The sequence below is a fragment of the Rhinatrema bivittatum genome, chromosome 3, assembly GCF_901001135.1.
Source record: "Rhinatrema bivittatum chromosome 3, aRhiBiv1.1, whole genome shotgun sequence".
NCBI lineage: Eukaryota > Metazoa > Chordata > Amphibia > Gymnophiona > Rhinatrematidae > Rhinatrema > Rhinatrema bivittatum.
Window position 1 is genome coordinate 407,981,399 of NC_042617.1, and position 14,850 is coordinate 407,996,248.

The window sequence follows — 14,850 nt, forward strand, 5'->3', positions numbered from 1 at the left end:
TTGCCAAGCAGAGTTGGCAGTTTGGTTTTGGTATTTGACTCTGTCCTTCTAGAGCTATTCCTCACAGTGTGTGCAAAAATGTTTCTCTCTCTCTCTCTCTCTCTCTCTCACACACACACACACACAAACTCAGTGTATGTATGTGTACTGCTGACTGACTTCCTTTGCACACCTACAAAAAAAAAAAAAACTGCCAGAAAGAGAATACACTGAGGCTGGCAAGGCTGTGATTCTTTTCACTGCAATCTGTCTGCAGAAAAGCAGTGCAGTGCACTGTGCAGAGTCAGACACAGAAAAAAAACAGTGTTCACTGCTTCTGTGTCTCGAGTCTACTACTTTGCAACAGTGAATAGACAGAAAGCAAGAGCAGCAGACGCTCTGTCTCTCTATCACAGAGAAAACACTGTGACTGTGGCAATGAAGATAAAAGAAAGCTCTTTGCTAATACCAAAATTCTTCTCTCTCCTTTTTTAAGCCTGTTCTTTGAAGAGAGCTCCTAAAAAAGGACAAGCTTTCCCTTTGAAATCCAACAGAGAAAATGGAGCTTTATTGCACATGTTCAGACCTTTCAGTTAGAGGATGTCAGTATAATTTGATCTAGATGCCCGATATAGGCTATTTTAAAAAATGATTCACCTTTATTGTGCTTCTGTCCTATCTACTTGCCTACTTCTCTCACTTCAGCTGCCACCCAGATGTTATCTCACACAGGTATTGGTTGGTTTCTATAGTTACCAGTCTCATTACAGTACTTTTTGATGGGCCCTAGACCTGAATTGGAAACATAAACTAATGAAACAAAAATTTAAATTTAAATTCATGGGACCTGTCATCCATTTCAGGGGTCCACGAATAAAACAAAAATGATATCATTCATTGCATTTTACCTATTTGTTTCAAACAAATGTATGTCTGTTCTAGGTGCACATCATTCTGTCAGTGAAAGAGTATTTTCTTGCAATACTCCTTTCAGTTTCAAATGATGACCCCCTTCTCCTTGAGCTTCTGATTCTATGGAAAATTTTACCTTCCTCTTATTCAAAGCCTGCTGGATATTTGAATGTTTGTATGACACCTTCTCTTTTCCTCCTCTTTTCTAGAGAGCACATCTTTAACTTCTTCAGTCTCTCTAGAATTAATGTCTCCTAATGGGGTAATTTTATGCATACCTTGACAGGAATGAACCTCATTCATAAGCCAGGGCATGTTAAATATGATTTCAATCTCTCAAACTCAATGCTAATACCTCTTAGTACTTCCATTGGGCCAATGAAAGCTTCCTTCTGAAGATCATAAGATATTTTACGTACAGGCAACATGTCTATATGTACCTGGAAATTCTGTGTATGGGTCATGCATCATGATTATTTATTCAGACAAACCGACTATCAATATTATTAGGTGCTTTACATAAAAAAATAACTTAATATAAACATAAATACTTAAAAAGCAAAAAATGAATCATATATGACCAAGGAAATAAATATGTATAAAATAAAAAACAAATAAAAACTTCAATATATATATAAAACATAAGCAGGATTTACAACAAATCCAACACTAAAAACCACTAAAAAAATGCACTGAAGATATAAAAACTCAGATTACACTTCTAGCATCAAGCGTCAAATGCCTGTTGGCAAAGAAACACTTTAACCATCTTTCTGAATTATAGCAGTATCAGCTCAGCCTTAATAGCTCCTAGTAGCGTGTTCCATAAAATAGGATCTTGGACACAGAAAATGTGTTCTCGGGATTCATCAAGTCTAATCTGCTTGACAGAAGAAACACATCAGCCCCTGGGATTCAAATCTCATGATTCAAGTGGGCTAATAGAATTTAATAGGTTCCAATAAAAGTAGGTGGTAACAGTGTTGGTGACCTGCCTTTTAATTGCCTCTATCTTATTTAAACTTGTTGAATTTATTTGAGCTAATATTGAAACCAATGATTCTGATTACTCTGTTTAGGAAATATATAAGGTATTATTATAATCTTCATTGTTTATGTCTTGAGTTTATCTAAAGTAGTTATAGATGCATCAAGATCCATAATCAGGCCAGATTTTATTAACTAGATAAAAATGAAGCAAGAAAATTAAACAACCTTGCAAATCAAGATGTGTGAACAATTTTGATATGCATCTTTTTTCCCAATATTTTAATATCTTGGAACTTCTAGAAATGCAAGTATTCAACAGGAAATATGTACAAACAGACACATGAGCAAAAAGCAGTACAAGACTTGTATCCTGCCCTCACATTTATTACAGTGAATGTAATGCTGCTAGACTATTTCATTCAGCATTTTAATTTCATATTTTGTTTTGATTCTTGTATATTATATCTGGAATAAGGCATACACTGGAAACCATCAACATAACTGAGCTATGAGGTTTGGCAAAATGAAAATGAATGCTCTCTTTGTCTGGATTCATGTAATAGTTATAAATGATTTCATTTCTTGTTACTTTCTTGTTTAATGAAGTAGTAGAAGACAAAGTTGGAAGATTACATTTTTATTATGCTTTGAAAAGCTCATATGTAGTATATAATCCTCCATGTAGTTCAGCATTTTAAAAGCAAACTAATTTTCTTTTATTTCTCCTAATCTGATAGTGACACTCGTTAATACATTTGAGTGCCATTAGGTAAGCATATATTAATAGAGGTCAACTGTTTATCAAGTTAGTGATAATTTAGAAATGCTACAAAATTTGGGAAATATTTTTGTAATCTGTCATTATCTAAGTAATATTCGATATGTATGGGGGCACTGTTCTCTATGGGGCAGATTTTAAATACTTGCGCGATCGCGTACTTTTGTTCGCGCACCAGGCGCGAACAAAAGTACGCTGGATTTTATAAGATACTGGCGTCGGTATATCGACGACATTTTTTTCATTTGGTTAAGTTCTTGTGCTGAGGTGGAAAAATGTGTGCTGTGGTTAAATGAACAAAGTCTTCATTTGAAATGTTCTGCCAAATTCAGTGCTTTTTCTATAGCATTTTTGGATATCACCATTACCAAAAATGGGGATCGTTTATCTACCACATTATATAGAAAAGAGACAGATCAGAATCAATTTCTCAAATATTCCAGCTGTCACCCTAGACACCTTAAATATAGTCTACCCATCAGTCAGTTTCTTTGTTTGAGATGGCTGTGCTCATCACTGAATGAATTTAAAGTTCAATCAAAAATTATGTGGGACAGATTTAGTGATTGCAGTTATCCCCGCTCAATCATTAAGAAGGCATATAAACGGGCTTTATTTGCCAACCGTGAACTCCTCCTGGGGTATAAATCAACCCAGGATTTCGAAGGTTCCATATTTGCTCGCCCTCCTAGATATCTCGGCAGCGTTCGACACTGTCAATCATCAAATCCTATGACCCGCCTGGCTGAAATAGGCATTGCTGACACCGCACTTTCATGGTTCTCCTCTTATCTTAACCACAGAGAATACGTAATAAAAACTGACAGACACCAATCTTCACACATCCCTATCACACAAGGTGTCCCCCAAGGTTCATCTTTATCTTCAACCCTATTCAATATATACCTCTTACCCCTCTGCCAATTACTATCTGAATTAGGCCTCAAATTTTTCCTTTACGCAGACGATGTGCAGATTCTTATCCCAATCCAAAAATCCATTGAGGAATCCATGCATTTCTGGGAATCTTGCCTCACTTCAATAACTTCAATGCTATCCAACCTACACCTAGCTCTAAACTCAGCAAAAACAGAACTACTCATCATCTCCACCCATCTTGACTGCTCTCCCCACGACACACCACAGAACACAACTGCTCCACAACACAAATTACAGGCTGTAAGAGACCTTGGCGTCCTTATCGATCATCAACTAAATTTTAAACCTTACATCAAATCCCTCATAAAGGGAGGTTTCTACAAACTAAATGTCCTCAGGAAACTCAAACCTCTGCTCCACACCAACGATTTCCGAATTGTAGTCCAGACTACTATGCTCTCAAAACTGGACTATTGTAACGCCCTCCTACTCGGCCTCCCTGCTACCACTATCAAGCCACTCCAGATCCTCCAAAACTCAATGGCCAGAATCATAAACACCCACAAAACAGAACACATTACTCCAATTTTAAAAGACCTGCACTGGCTGCCCATCTCCTTCCGCTCACAATACAAAACACTGACCATTCTTCACTGCGCACTACACAAACTCAACCAGACCTGGATGGAAGAAATGCCTCGTTTCCGCACTTCCAACCGCCCCACAGGAAGTGCACATGCAGGTACTCTACACATTCCTTCCCTGAAGGCTGCGCATCTGTCCCTCACCAGAGAAAGGGCCTTCTCCATAGCTAGCTCCTACCTCTGGAACTCCCTCCCCCCCTCCCTCCGAATAGAACCGTCTCTCAACAAATTCAAAAAAGGAGTCAAAACATGGTTCTTTAAGCAGGCATACCCCGACTCAATCACTACGTAGCCCTCTCCCAAATGGACCTCTCTAAGACTCCCACTGCCAGCCCTCACCTCCTCCCCTCTCCTCTTGTGCCCCCTCACCCTCCCCGCTTTCTCCTTTTCCATATGTACCCTCACCCTATCCCCCTAGAATTTCTGCATTTTGTAACCCCTGTATCACGTTCTCAATGTTAAAGATAAAATTGGTTTTTTGTACAAAGTTTCTCTTTCTTTCTACTTTCCACCCTACCTATTCAGTTTTTATGTTATTATATAATAATGTTTTTATGTTGATCATATTTTACACCATTTGCCTTTAACTATGATATGTTACTGTTCATTATATTTCCTCCTTTTTCAGTTCAATGTAAGCCGGTATGATGTGCTTCACGAATGTCGGCAAAGAAAAGCCTATAAATAAATAAATAAATAAATAAATGTGTGCTTCATTTTAGTAATAAAGTGCAAGATGTTGTCAATATCCTCCGGAAACATTGGAATATAGTTGCCTTATATCGGGGGTTACAGACTGGGCCCGGCATTTCATTTTCAAGACATCGCAATTTACGCGATAAAGTTGTTCGATCCATTGTTCCACCTCTAACTGATGGTATGCAGCAAGAAGGGCACTCAGGAACTTCTCCCTGTGGTACCTGTGAGATGTGTGATCTATGTTTAAAGGGTTCAGTTTGGTACGTTCCGGGTTCGAATTGCAAAGTTTTTAAAAATCATACCGATTGCAATTCGTCTAACATCATTTATGCTATACAATATCCCTGTAATATGGTGTATGTGGATCATACAAAGCGAAAAATTTGGATGATTAGTTGAGCACAAAAGCTGCATTAAAACTCAGAAATTGGTTGCTCCTTTAGCAGCATATTGGATTGAAAAAAACCACCAGTTCTGTTATTTGAGATGGGTCGTTTTGGAAAAAGTTAAGGTTTCACTTCGGGGTGGTAATGTATCAACACTGTTGAACAGGAGAGAACAATTTTGGATTTTTGATCTTGATGTGATTGCACCAAAAGGACTCAATGAGATTATTAACTGGTATACTATGATTTAATTTTTTAATACCTTGATGTCTTTCTGACATCATTGATTGAGAGTGAGTCTGACGCCATTTTGTAAGTTTTCTGTATAAAAACTCTATAAGGAAACAGGTAAAAGTATCGGGGATAGATTGAGATGCGAAGAGCAGATCAGCGGCTACTGGGAGCATGATGAAAGCGGATGTGAAGACCCCCTGAAGCAGAGTACAATCGAAACATGGCCATGTTGGGGTGATGTACAGACTGGACATTTAAGTTAAGTGTTGGATACGGTGGTGTTCTCGTTCTTAAGTGAAAGTATTGGATGATCTATTTGACCCGGGGACTTTATGACTTTTTACAAAAAAAGAAAAATCTATAAAAAGTTTTTGACTCAGAGTGAGTTTGCAAATAAATTATAATAAAGTGGACCAGAGGTCTAGACAGCTTGTTGCCATTTGCAAGCTGAGGTCATGAAGGTCCTTCAAACTTTATCTGCTAAAAGTTAAAAAATTATTGCTACCCATAACACTTACCCATTCCAAACTCCCCATTCCACACCTCTAAAAAATCCCTGATATGCTTTTTAATGCCCCAACACTCCAACTATTCCCTGACACTCCCATCCCTACTCCAAGCCACCCCAACCATCATTTAACCCCATAACTCCCCCCACCACCACCACCACAACTCCTAACTCCCAACTGCCAATTTACCCCCATATATACCCACCACCAACCCCAAACTTCAACTGATTCCCCCAAAACTCCCCTGTGCTCCTATCCCCACTCCCTCCCCCTATCCCCATTCCAACAACCCATAATATACTCATTCCTCCCTCTAGGAATAGTCTGCTCGTCTGTTGAATAGGGCTTAGAAATCCCTCCAAGCCCTTCTCAGCCTCTCATTGTGCTGTCTTAATAGCATGTGCTCATGCCTCATCACTAGGCACACCAGTCAGTTGACATCCCTGATGGTGAAATTGAGCTGACACATGGGGGAGCTATTTTGGAATGAGCCCATCCCAGAAGAATATACATATACATATACATATACACAAATGCTCACAAATGTGCGCATATTTGATATAACATACAAGTGAGAATGTGTTCAAGTAGTTTATGCCAAGTACTGTATATAATAATTTGTACATGCATACATGGGAAGATTATAAAATATAAGCAAACTTTTACATGGCACCATATATAGTGCTATGCACTTTTGTTTGAAAGTTATCCTCCCTGTACGTATATAGCAAACTTCCCATACCAAAATAACACTAACTTCCATGACTCACACAGCAACAATCCTACCTATGAAAAAAAGCACTGTTAATTTCACAACATGATAGAATACCAATACACCTCCTATTGGGAAGAATAGATTAGAAAATAAAAAAGTTGGATTGCTACAGATCCATACACAGATCCTATACTCTTATCAGAATATCTTATCTCAGTCACGCATGCCAAATACAGATAGACATTCACCAAATACAGAATAAATGAGCACAAAATAGAATTAGAAATATGCAGACAAAAACTGACCTTCAAAACCCAAGAAGTCAAACTCTGCATGTAATACAACATTGGAGAAATAGAAACAGTAATGTATTTCCTCCTGCACTGCGTAAAATACTAACAGAGAAAAATCAAAGACTTTCATTAAAGAATGAGCAGGAAAAGCTCTATAATCCTAGAAGAAGCAGAAGAAGCAGCAGTAATAGCAGCAAAATATGTTGTATTCTGCCACCAGGCCAAAAATGTAATCTAATCAGGGCCAATATGGACCAGCAGCAGAACCTGGGAATTGTTCTTGTTGTTGTCGTCCTTTTGTGTACCTTCTAATTTTATTTAATTGTTATAATCACTATTATGTAATAGTTTTCTCTTTTTCTTTTATTTTAAGGACTTTATCACTTACTTTGGCAACAGGGGGACAGTAAGCAAATCCACAGCTCTCGTGCTAAACTTTCAAAAGGGAAACTTTAATAAAATGAGAAAAATAGTTAGAAAAAACTGAAAGGAGCAGCTACAAAGGTAAAATGTGTGCAAGAGGCGTGGTCATTGTTAAAAAATGCCATCCTAGAAGCACAGTCCAAATGTATTCTTCACATTAAGAAAAGTGGAAAGAAGGCAAAACGATTACCGGCATGGTTAAAAGGAGAGGTGAAAGAAGCTAGATTAGCCAAAAGATCTTCATTCAAAAATTGGAAGAAGGATTCAACAGAAGAAAATAGGATAATGCGTAAGCATTGGCAAGTTAAATGTAAGACATTGATAAGACAGACTAAGAAAGAATTTGAAAAGAAGTTGGCCGTAGAGGCAAAAACTCATAGTAAAAACATTTTAAAATATATCCGAAGCAAAAAGCCTATGAGGGAGTCAGATGGACTGTTAGATGATCAAGGGGTTAAAGGGACACTTAGAAAAGATAGGCCATCGTGGAAAAATTAAACAATTTCTTTGCTTTGGTGTCTACTGAAGAGGATGTTGGGGAGATACCCGTTCCGGAGAAGGTTTTCACGGGTAATGATTCAGATGAACTGAACCAAATCACTGTGAACCTAGAAGATGTGGTAGGCCTGATTGACAAACTGAAGAGTAGTAAATCACCTGGACTGGATGGTATAAACCCCAGGGTACTGAAGGAACTAAAAAATGAACTTTCAGACCTATTAGTAAAATGTTCTAACCTATCATTAAAATCATCAATTGTACCTAAAGCCTGGATTGTAGCTAAGGTTACCCCGATATTTAAAAAGGTCTCCAGGGGTGATCCGGGAAACTACAGACTGGTTAGCCTGACTTCAGTGCCAGGAAAAATAGTGGAAAGTGTTCTAAATATTAGGGATGTGCAGCAGGGACGGATTCGTCCCATTTGGTATTCATATTTGTCGGGACCCAAATCCATTGCATTCGTTCTCGAGGGACCCCAATCTATTCATTACTTACATATGTATTTGTTTCCCAAAAAAAAAAAAACATCCCAACCCTTTAAATTTAATTTAATTTACCAAAACTTGCCAAAAGTCCCTGGTGGTTTAGCAGGAGTCCTGGAGCGATCTCCTGCACTTGGGTTGTCAGCTGCCGGTATTCAAAATGGCGCCGATAGCCTTTGCCCTTACTATGTCACAGGGGCTACCGGTGCATTGGTCGGCCCCTGTCACATGGTAGGAGCAATGGATGGCCGGCACCATCTTGTGCTTGTATTCATTGTATTTGAGGGGGTTCGCCATATGTTTTGTGACCCCCACGAATACAACGAATAAGGCATATACGTTGTGGATTGCCAATATGTTGCAAACAAATGCATACCCCTATTAAATATCAAAATCACAGAACATACAGAAAGACATGGTTTAATGGAACAAAGTTAGCATGGCTTTACCCAAGGCAAGTCTTGCTTCACAAATGTGCTTCACTTTTTTGAAGGAGTTAATAAACATGCAGATAAAGGTGAACCAGTAGATGTAGTGTATTTGGATTTTTAGAAGGTGTTTGACAAAGGTCCTCATGAGAGGCTTCTAGGAAAAGTAAAAAGTCATGGGATAGGTAGTGATGTCCTTTCGTGGACTACAAACTTGCTAAGAGACAGGAAACAGAGAGTAGGAATAAATGGACAATTTTCTCAGTGGAAGGAAGTGGGCAGTGGAGTGCCTCAGGGATCTGTATTGGGACCCTTACTTTTCAATATATTTATAAATGATCTGGAAAGAAATACGACGAGTGAGATAATCAAATTTGCAGTTGATACAAAATTGTTCAGAGTAGTTAAATCACAAGCAGATTGTGATAAATTGCAGGAAGACCTTGTGAGACTGGAAAATTGGGCATCAAAATGGCAGATGAAATTTAATGTGGATAAGTGCAAAGTGATGCATATAGGGAAAAATAACCCATGCTATAGTTACACAATATAGGTTCCATATTAGGAGCTACCATCCAAGAAAGAGATCTAGGCGTTATAGTGGATAACACATTGAAATTGTCAGTTCAGTGTGCTGTGGCAGTCAAAAAAGCAAACAGAATGTTGGGCATTATTAGAAAGGGAATGGTGAATAAAATGGAAAATGTCATAATGCCTCTGTATTGCTCCATGGTGAGACCACACTTTGAATACTGTTTTCAATTCTGGTCGCCGCATCTCAAAAAAGATATAGTTGCGATGGAGAAGGTACAGAGAAGGGCTACCAATATGATAAAGGGAATAGAACAGCTCCCTTATGAGGAAAGACTAAAGAGGTTAGGACTTTTCAGCTTGGAGAAGAGGCGGATGAGGGAGGATATGATACAGGTGTATAAAATCTTGAAAAGTCTAGAACAGGTATATGTGAATTGGTTATTTACTCTTTCGGATAATAGAAAGACTAGGAGGCACTCCATGAAGTTAGCATGTGGCACATTTAAAGCTAATCGGAAAAAGTTATTTTTCACTCAATGCACAATTAAACTCTGCCAGAGGATGTGGTTAATGCAGTTAGTGTAGCTGTGTTTAAACAAGGATTGGATAAGTTCTTGGAGGAGAAGTCCATTACCTGCTATTAATTAAGTTGACTTAGAAAATAGCCACTGCTATTACTAGCAACAGTAACATGGGGTAGACTTAGTTTTTGGGTATTTGCCAGGTTCTTATGGCCTGGATTGGCCACTGTTGAAAACAGGATGCTGGGCTTGATGGATCCATAGTCTGACCCAGTATGGCATGTTCTTATGTTCATGTACAAGTATCATACCAGTACATTTTCTTGAATATGAATCTGAAATTGAAGTCAACTACCATTGAGACAAACAGAAAGCTAAAATCCATTTGAGACACTCTGAGGTTCATTGTACTCAGATAGTAGAGTTTTACACTGAGGCAGGACATAGTCTTTAGTTTGTGATTATTTTGGCTCTGCACATGTAGCTATTCACTGAGGTTGGAAATGATATATGTTTGAATGCTTTCATTATGATTATAAGAAGCCATCAATTTTCAACCTGTATTTGTCAAACAAGTGTGTTTTGATTTAAGCTTATAAGACAACTAAGGTATTTCTAGATACAAATGACATTGCCTGAGGAAGAAGCCTTAGTCATAAAACTTTGCATCATAAATGATTAGTTAGATAAATAAAGGCATAATCTCTTTCATGCTTTACACTTTGCACTCTTTTAAATTTACTGCACAGGCAACAGAACTTATACGCACTAAATCTATATGAAAGCTCATTTATTTTATAGGTGTTCATGTATAAATGACCCAAGTCTCCAAATATAAATATAGCGCTCCTCTGTATAAAGTTCAAATTATAAAATATGAAGGGCATGACTACCTCTTAACAGACTGTTTGCTATTCTCCCACAGCCAAGCAATTCACTATATACCAGTATATGCAATAGGTAGTCAGCTGGGCATATGGTAAATATTTATTTATTTATTTTATTTATTAGCTTTTATATATCGACATTCGTGGGTACATCATGCTGGTTTACAATATAACTGAAGGAGGAAACTACAAAAAACCAGGGTAGGGGGAGAGGGAGCAGATAGGAAGAGAGAAGGGGGCGAGAGAAGAGAGGGAAAAACAGGAAGAGGAGAAAAGGAACAGTACCTTTATATTGAGATATCATAGAAAAATAATGGCATGAGGGAAAGAATAGTGATCTATAGAAAAGCATTTTGCTCAAACCACAAGGTCAAGGCAATATTGCCCTAGGGAGCATTATTTCCTTCCAAGAAGCAACTATTTATCTAGTGGGAAAAAGATAGCTACCCATATGAACTATAAAAGACTTTATTAAACATTGAAGCTAATGTGTTAGTTAACCTGTGATGGCAGATAAATTTAAAATCCACTTATCAGAAGATATAATAAATTAACAAATGGCTGGTAAAAGCTGCTGAATGACTGCATTTTCAACAGGGCGTTTATAATGTCTTTTAAGTAAGTTATAATAAAGTATAATTATATATGATGTATTAATGTAGAATTTTAGATTTTTAACCGAGAATGTAATAAATCCTTAAAAATGTCAGAATGTGTATACATGTTTTAATAAGTAATGATTTATACAGATTATACAAACAAAACATTTTAATTTGATTGCAAAGGATTCATTCTGATATTACAATGTGATTACTATAGTACTGAGGTGGATTTTCTAAACTTTGTATAATTTTTTGAAATATAAGCCTGTTTTTTTATAGTTTTATTGATAACATGTAAGTGCACTTTTATATAACCTAGGTGTAAAACCTTGACCATTCACTGCGATCGAGTTTAACATGTGATGCCTAAGTAGATGGCAAGTTATTGATCTCTACCAGTGTCAATTCATTCCCAAAGAATTACCTGAGTGAATTATGGAGGTAATTTTCAAAAGGATTTACACATTTAAAACTGACTTTTGAAAATTCCTACTTTTACGCACATAACTCCTTTGAAATTTATTTCCATGGGGCTGAATTTTCAAAAGGTTTTACATGCATAAATGGACTTTATGGGCCGGATTTAAAAAGCCCTGCGCTCGTAAATCCGGCTGGATTTAAGCGTGCAGGGCACTCACGCGCCGGCGCGCCTATTTTGCATAGGCCGCCGGCACGCGCATAGCCCCGGGACGCGCATAAGTCCCGGGGCTTCTTAAAAGGGGCAGGAGGGGGCGTGTCTGGGGGCATGTCCGGGGTCAGAGGGGCGGTTTGGGGCAGGACCGGGGGCGTGGTGCCGGCCCGGGGGTGTGGCCTAGGCCTCCGGACCAGCCCCCGGGTCAGGTGATGGCACGCCAGCAGCCCGCTGGCGCGCGCAGATTTACGCCTACTTCCAGCAGGCGTAAATCTGCCAACAAAGGTAAGGGAGGGTTTAGATAGGGCCGGGGGGCGGTGGGTTAGGGAGGGGAAGGTGAGGGGAGGCGGAAGGAAAGTTCCCTCCGAGGCCGCTCCGATTTCGGAGCGGCCTCGGAGGGAACAGGCAGTGCGCGCCGGGCTCGGCGCATGCAGGTTGCACACATGTGCACCCCCTTGCGCGCGCCGACCGCAGATTTTATAAGATACGTGCCTGGTGCACGAACAAATGTTTGCGCGCGTGCATATTTATAAAATCTACCCCTATATGTCTAAACGTGCTTTTGAAAATTGCTAAAATATATGCTACTGTTAAGTGCGTAACTGCTTTGAAAACTCACTGTATTATGAATCCCTGTAGGCCTGTAATTAGTTTACTAGGCTGGCAGCAAGAGCTTGTTACTTGTAATGCTACCTTTTTCCCAAAGCAGGACTTAAGTTTTGCAACTATATTGTTTACTTTGATGCTAAATTATTGTGCTTAATCCATACATATAGTAATCATATATTTAAAAGATAAAGTATTAACTAAGTATATCTTTTTTTAAGGACTATAATGATGAAATTCGTCAGGAGCAGTTGCGAGAATTGTCCTATTTAAATGGATCTGATGATTCAGTTCGTGGAAGAGGCATTCGGGGGCGAGGAATTCGAATATCTCCTGCAGCTCCAGCAAGGTATGTTGTTTTAGATAGAATTTTGCTTAAGTGTTTCTGGTACCTCCACCATTCACACTTTACAGCTATAAAAGTAATGGGGCTGATAGTCAACTGAGGAGAGGGTAGTTAAGTTAGCCAGATTTAGCTATCTGGTTAACTTAACAGAGATATTTGTCACTTTTTTTATGGTTTGTCACTAACTTTGTCATTGTTTTTTATGGTTGCAATGTAAACCGGAGTGATAATTAACTCTGTTATTTGAACTTCGGTATAGAAAAGTTATAAATAAATAAATAAATAAATACATATTTAGTGGTGTGGCTCTGAATATCCCCAGATATCTTGAAGTTAGCTGGCCAACTCACCCAATGAACAACACAACAACTTCACCCTCCACTTCAACCTGAAGATTAAATGAATAAATGAACTTATCACAACTATAGACTATAACTAAGAAGTTAAATGTAAACAGATCATTAAATAGCTAGCATTTGATACACCTATGTTTACCAACAGTTTAAATCTTTTTGAAACCCTGTTGATCCCCCTTAACATTGTAACCTTCATATTTGTTGTAAACCGTTATGATGGATTTATAATTATGAATCCGAATGACGGTATATAAAACCCGATAAATAAATAAATAAATAATTTTAGGACAGCCCAATGGTGTGACCAGAGTTAGCCACATTCGTTATGTGATTAACTCTGGCCTGCCCCGAAATGCCTCCCGCCCACCCCTGGACTGTGCCATGAATTATGCAGCTAAATTGTAGCCCTCAAATATCGCCACTTTGCCATTTAGATAGATAACTTTTCAGTTATCCAGTTATCTGTCTAAATTGATTTTTAATATCAGCCTCCACGAGGTCAGTTTAAGATGTAAAGTAACAGTAGATATCATTTTTGCACAGAATACAGGTAGCAATTCACAAGTGGATGGTTGTATAAAATTACAATTGTCAATAAACTATAGGAAATTGAGCTGATGTCTTATTTATTTATTTATTTATTTATAGGACTTTCTTTGCCGACATTCGTAAGGCACATCATGCCGGCTTACATTGAACTGAATAATTGCGTTTATGTATGCAGGACACTGAAGGGTAGATTTTAAAAGGTGCACGCACGCGTCCACGTACGCGGGTCCTGGCACGCGCAGATGGACGCGCGGATTTTATAACACGCATGCACCGGCGCACACATGTTATAAAATCTGTGCGCCGCACCCACATGCATGCCAGATTTTAAAATCCATGCGCGCGTGTGCGGGAAGTGCGCGCAGGGGGGATTTTAGTAAGTTACCTGCAGTGATGCAATCGGGCCTTCCCTCTTCCTCCCAGTCCGCTCCAATTAAGGAAAGGACTGGGAGGGAACTTCCCTACCCCCTACCTAAACTCCCTCCCTCTTCCTCTCTCCTCCCACCCCCTAAACCCTTAGTTTAAACTTACTTTTCTTTTGTTTCACCACTTACTGCTCCCCTGGAGCAGGAGAAGTTTGCGAGTGCCAGCCAACTGCCAGCACACGCTTCCTTGGGACAGCGGCTAATGGCTGCTGTCCCAGCCAGCCTCTGTCCTACCCCACCTCGCCTGACAGACCCCAACCCCCATCCCACCCTTATTTAATGTGTGTGTATTGGCAGTTATGCCCGTGACCGGGCCCTTTTGAAAATTTGCGCGCCACATGCAGGGCCCAGCCACACGTGTACCTGCAGGAATTTGTGCGCATGACTGATTGAAAATTCGACCATATGTATTCAACAGAAGTTAGGGAGTTGAGCATGGTTTATATTTTGCTATTTAATGTGTAAGAACTTATGGCATCCTAAGCGATCGTTAACATTGAATGATGCAAGATCAGAAAGACATTTATATTAGAAAGTAAAG

At 38.9% G+C, this 14,850-nt stretch overlaps 1 protein-coding gene across 2 annotated transcripts in view; it reads left to right on the forward strand.

The window, feature by feature from the left end:
- Positions 1-14,850, forward strand: part of KHDRBS2 (KH RNA binding domain containing, signal transduction associated 2) — a 1,412,749-nt gene that overhangs the window by 905,098 nt on the left and 492,801 nt on the right. For both annotated transcript variants that reach the window (XM_029595673.1, XM_029595674.1), the window contains exon 5: positions 12,855-12,982. In XM_029595673.1, coding sequence (XP_029451533.1) covers positions 12,855-12,982 — 128 coding nt within the window. The remainder of the gene's footprint in view (positions 1-12,854; positions 12,983-14,850) is intronic.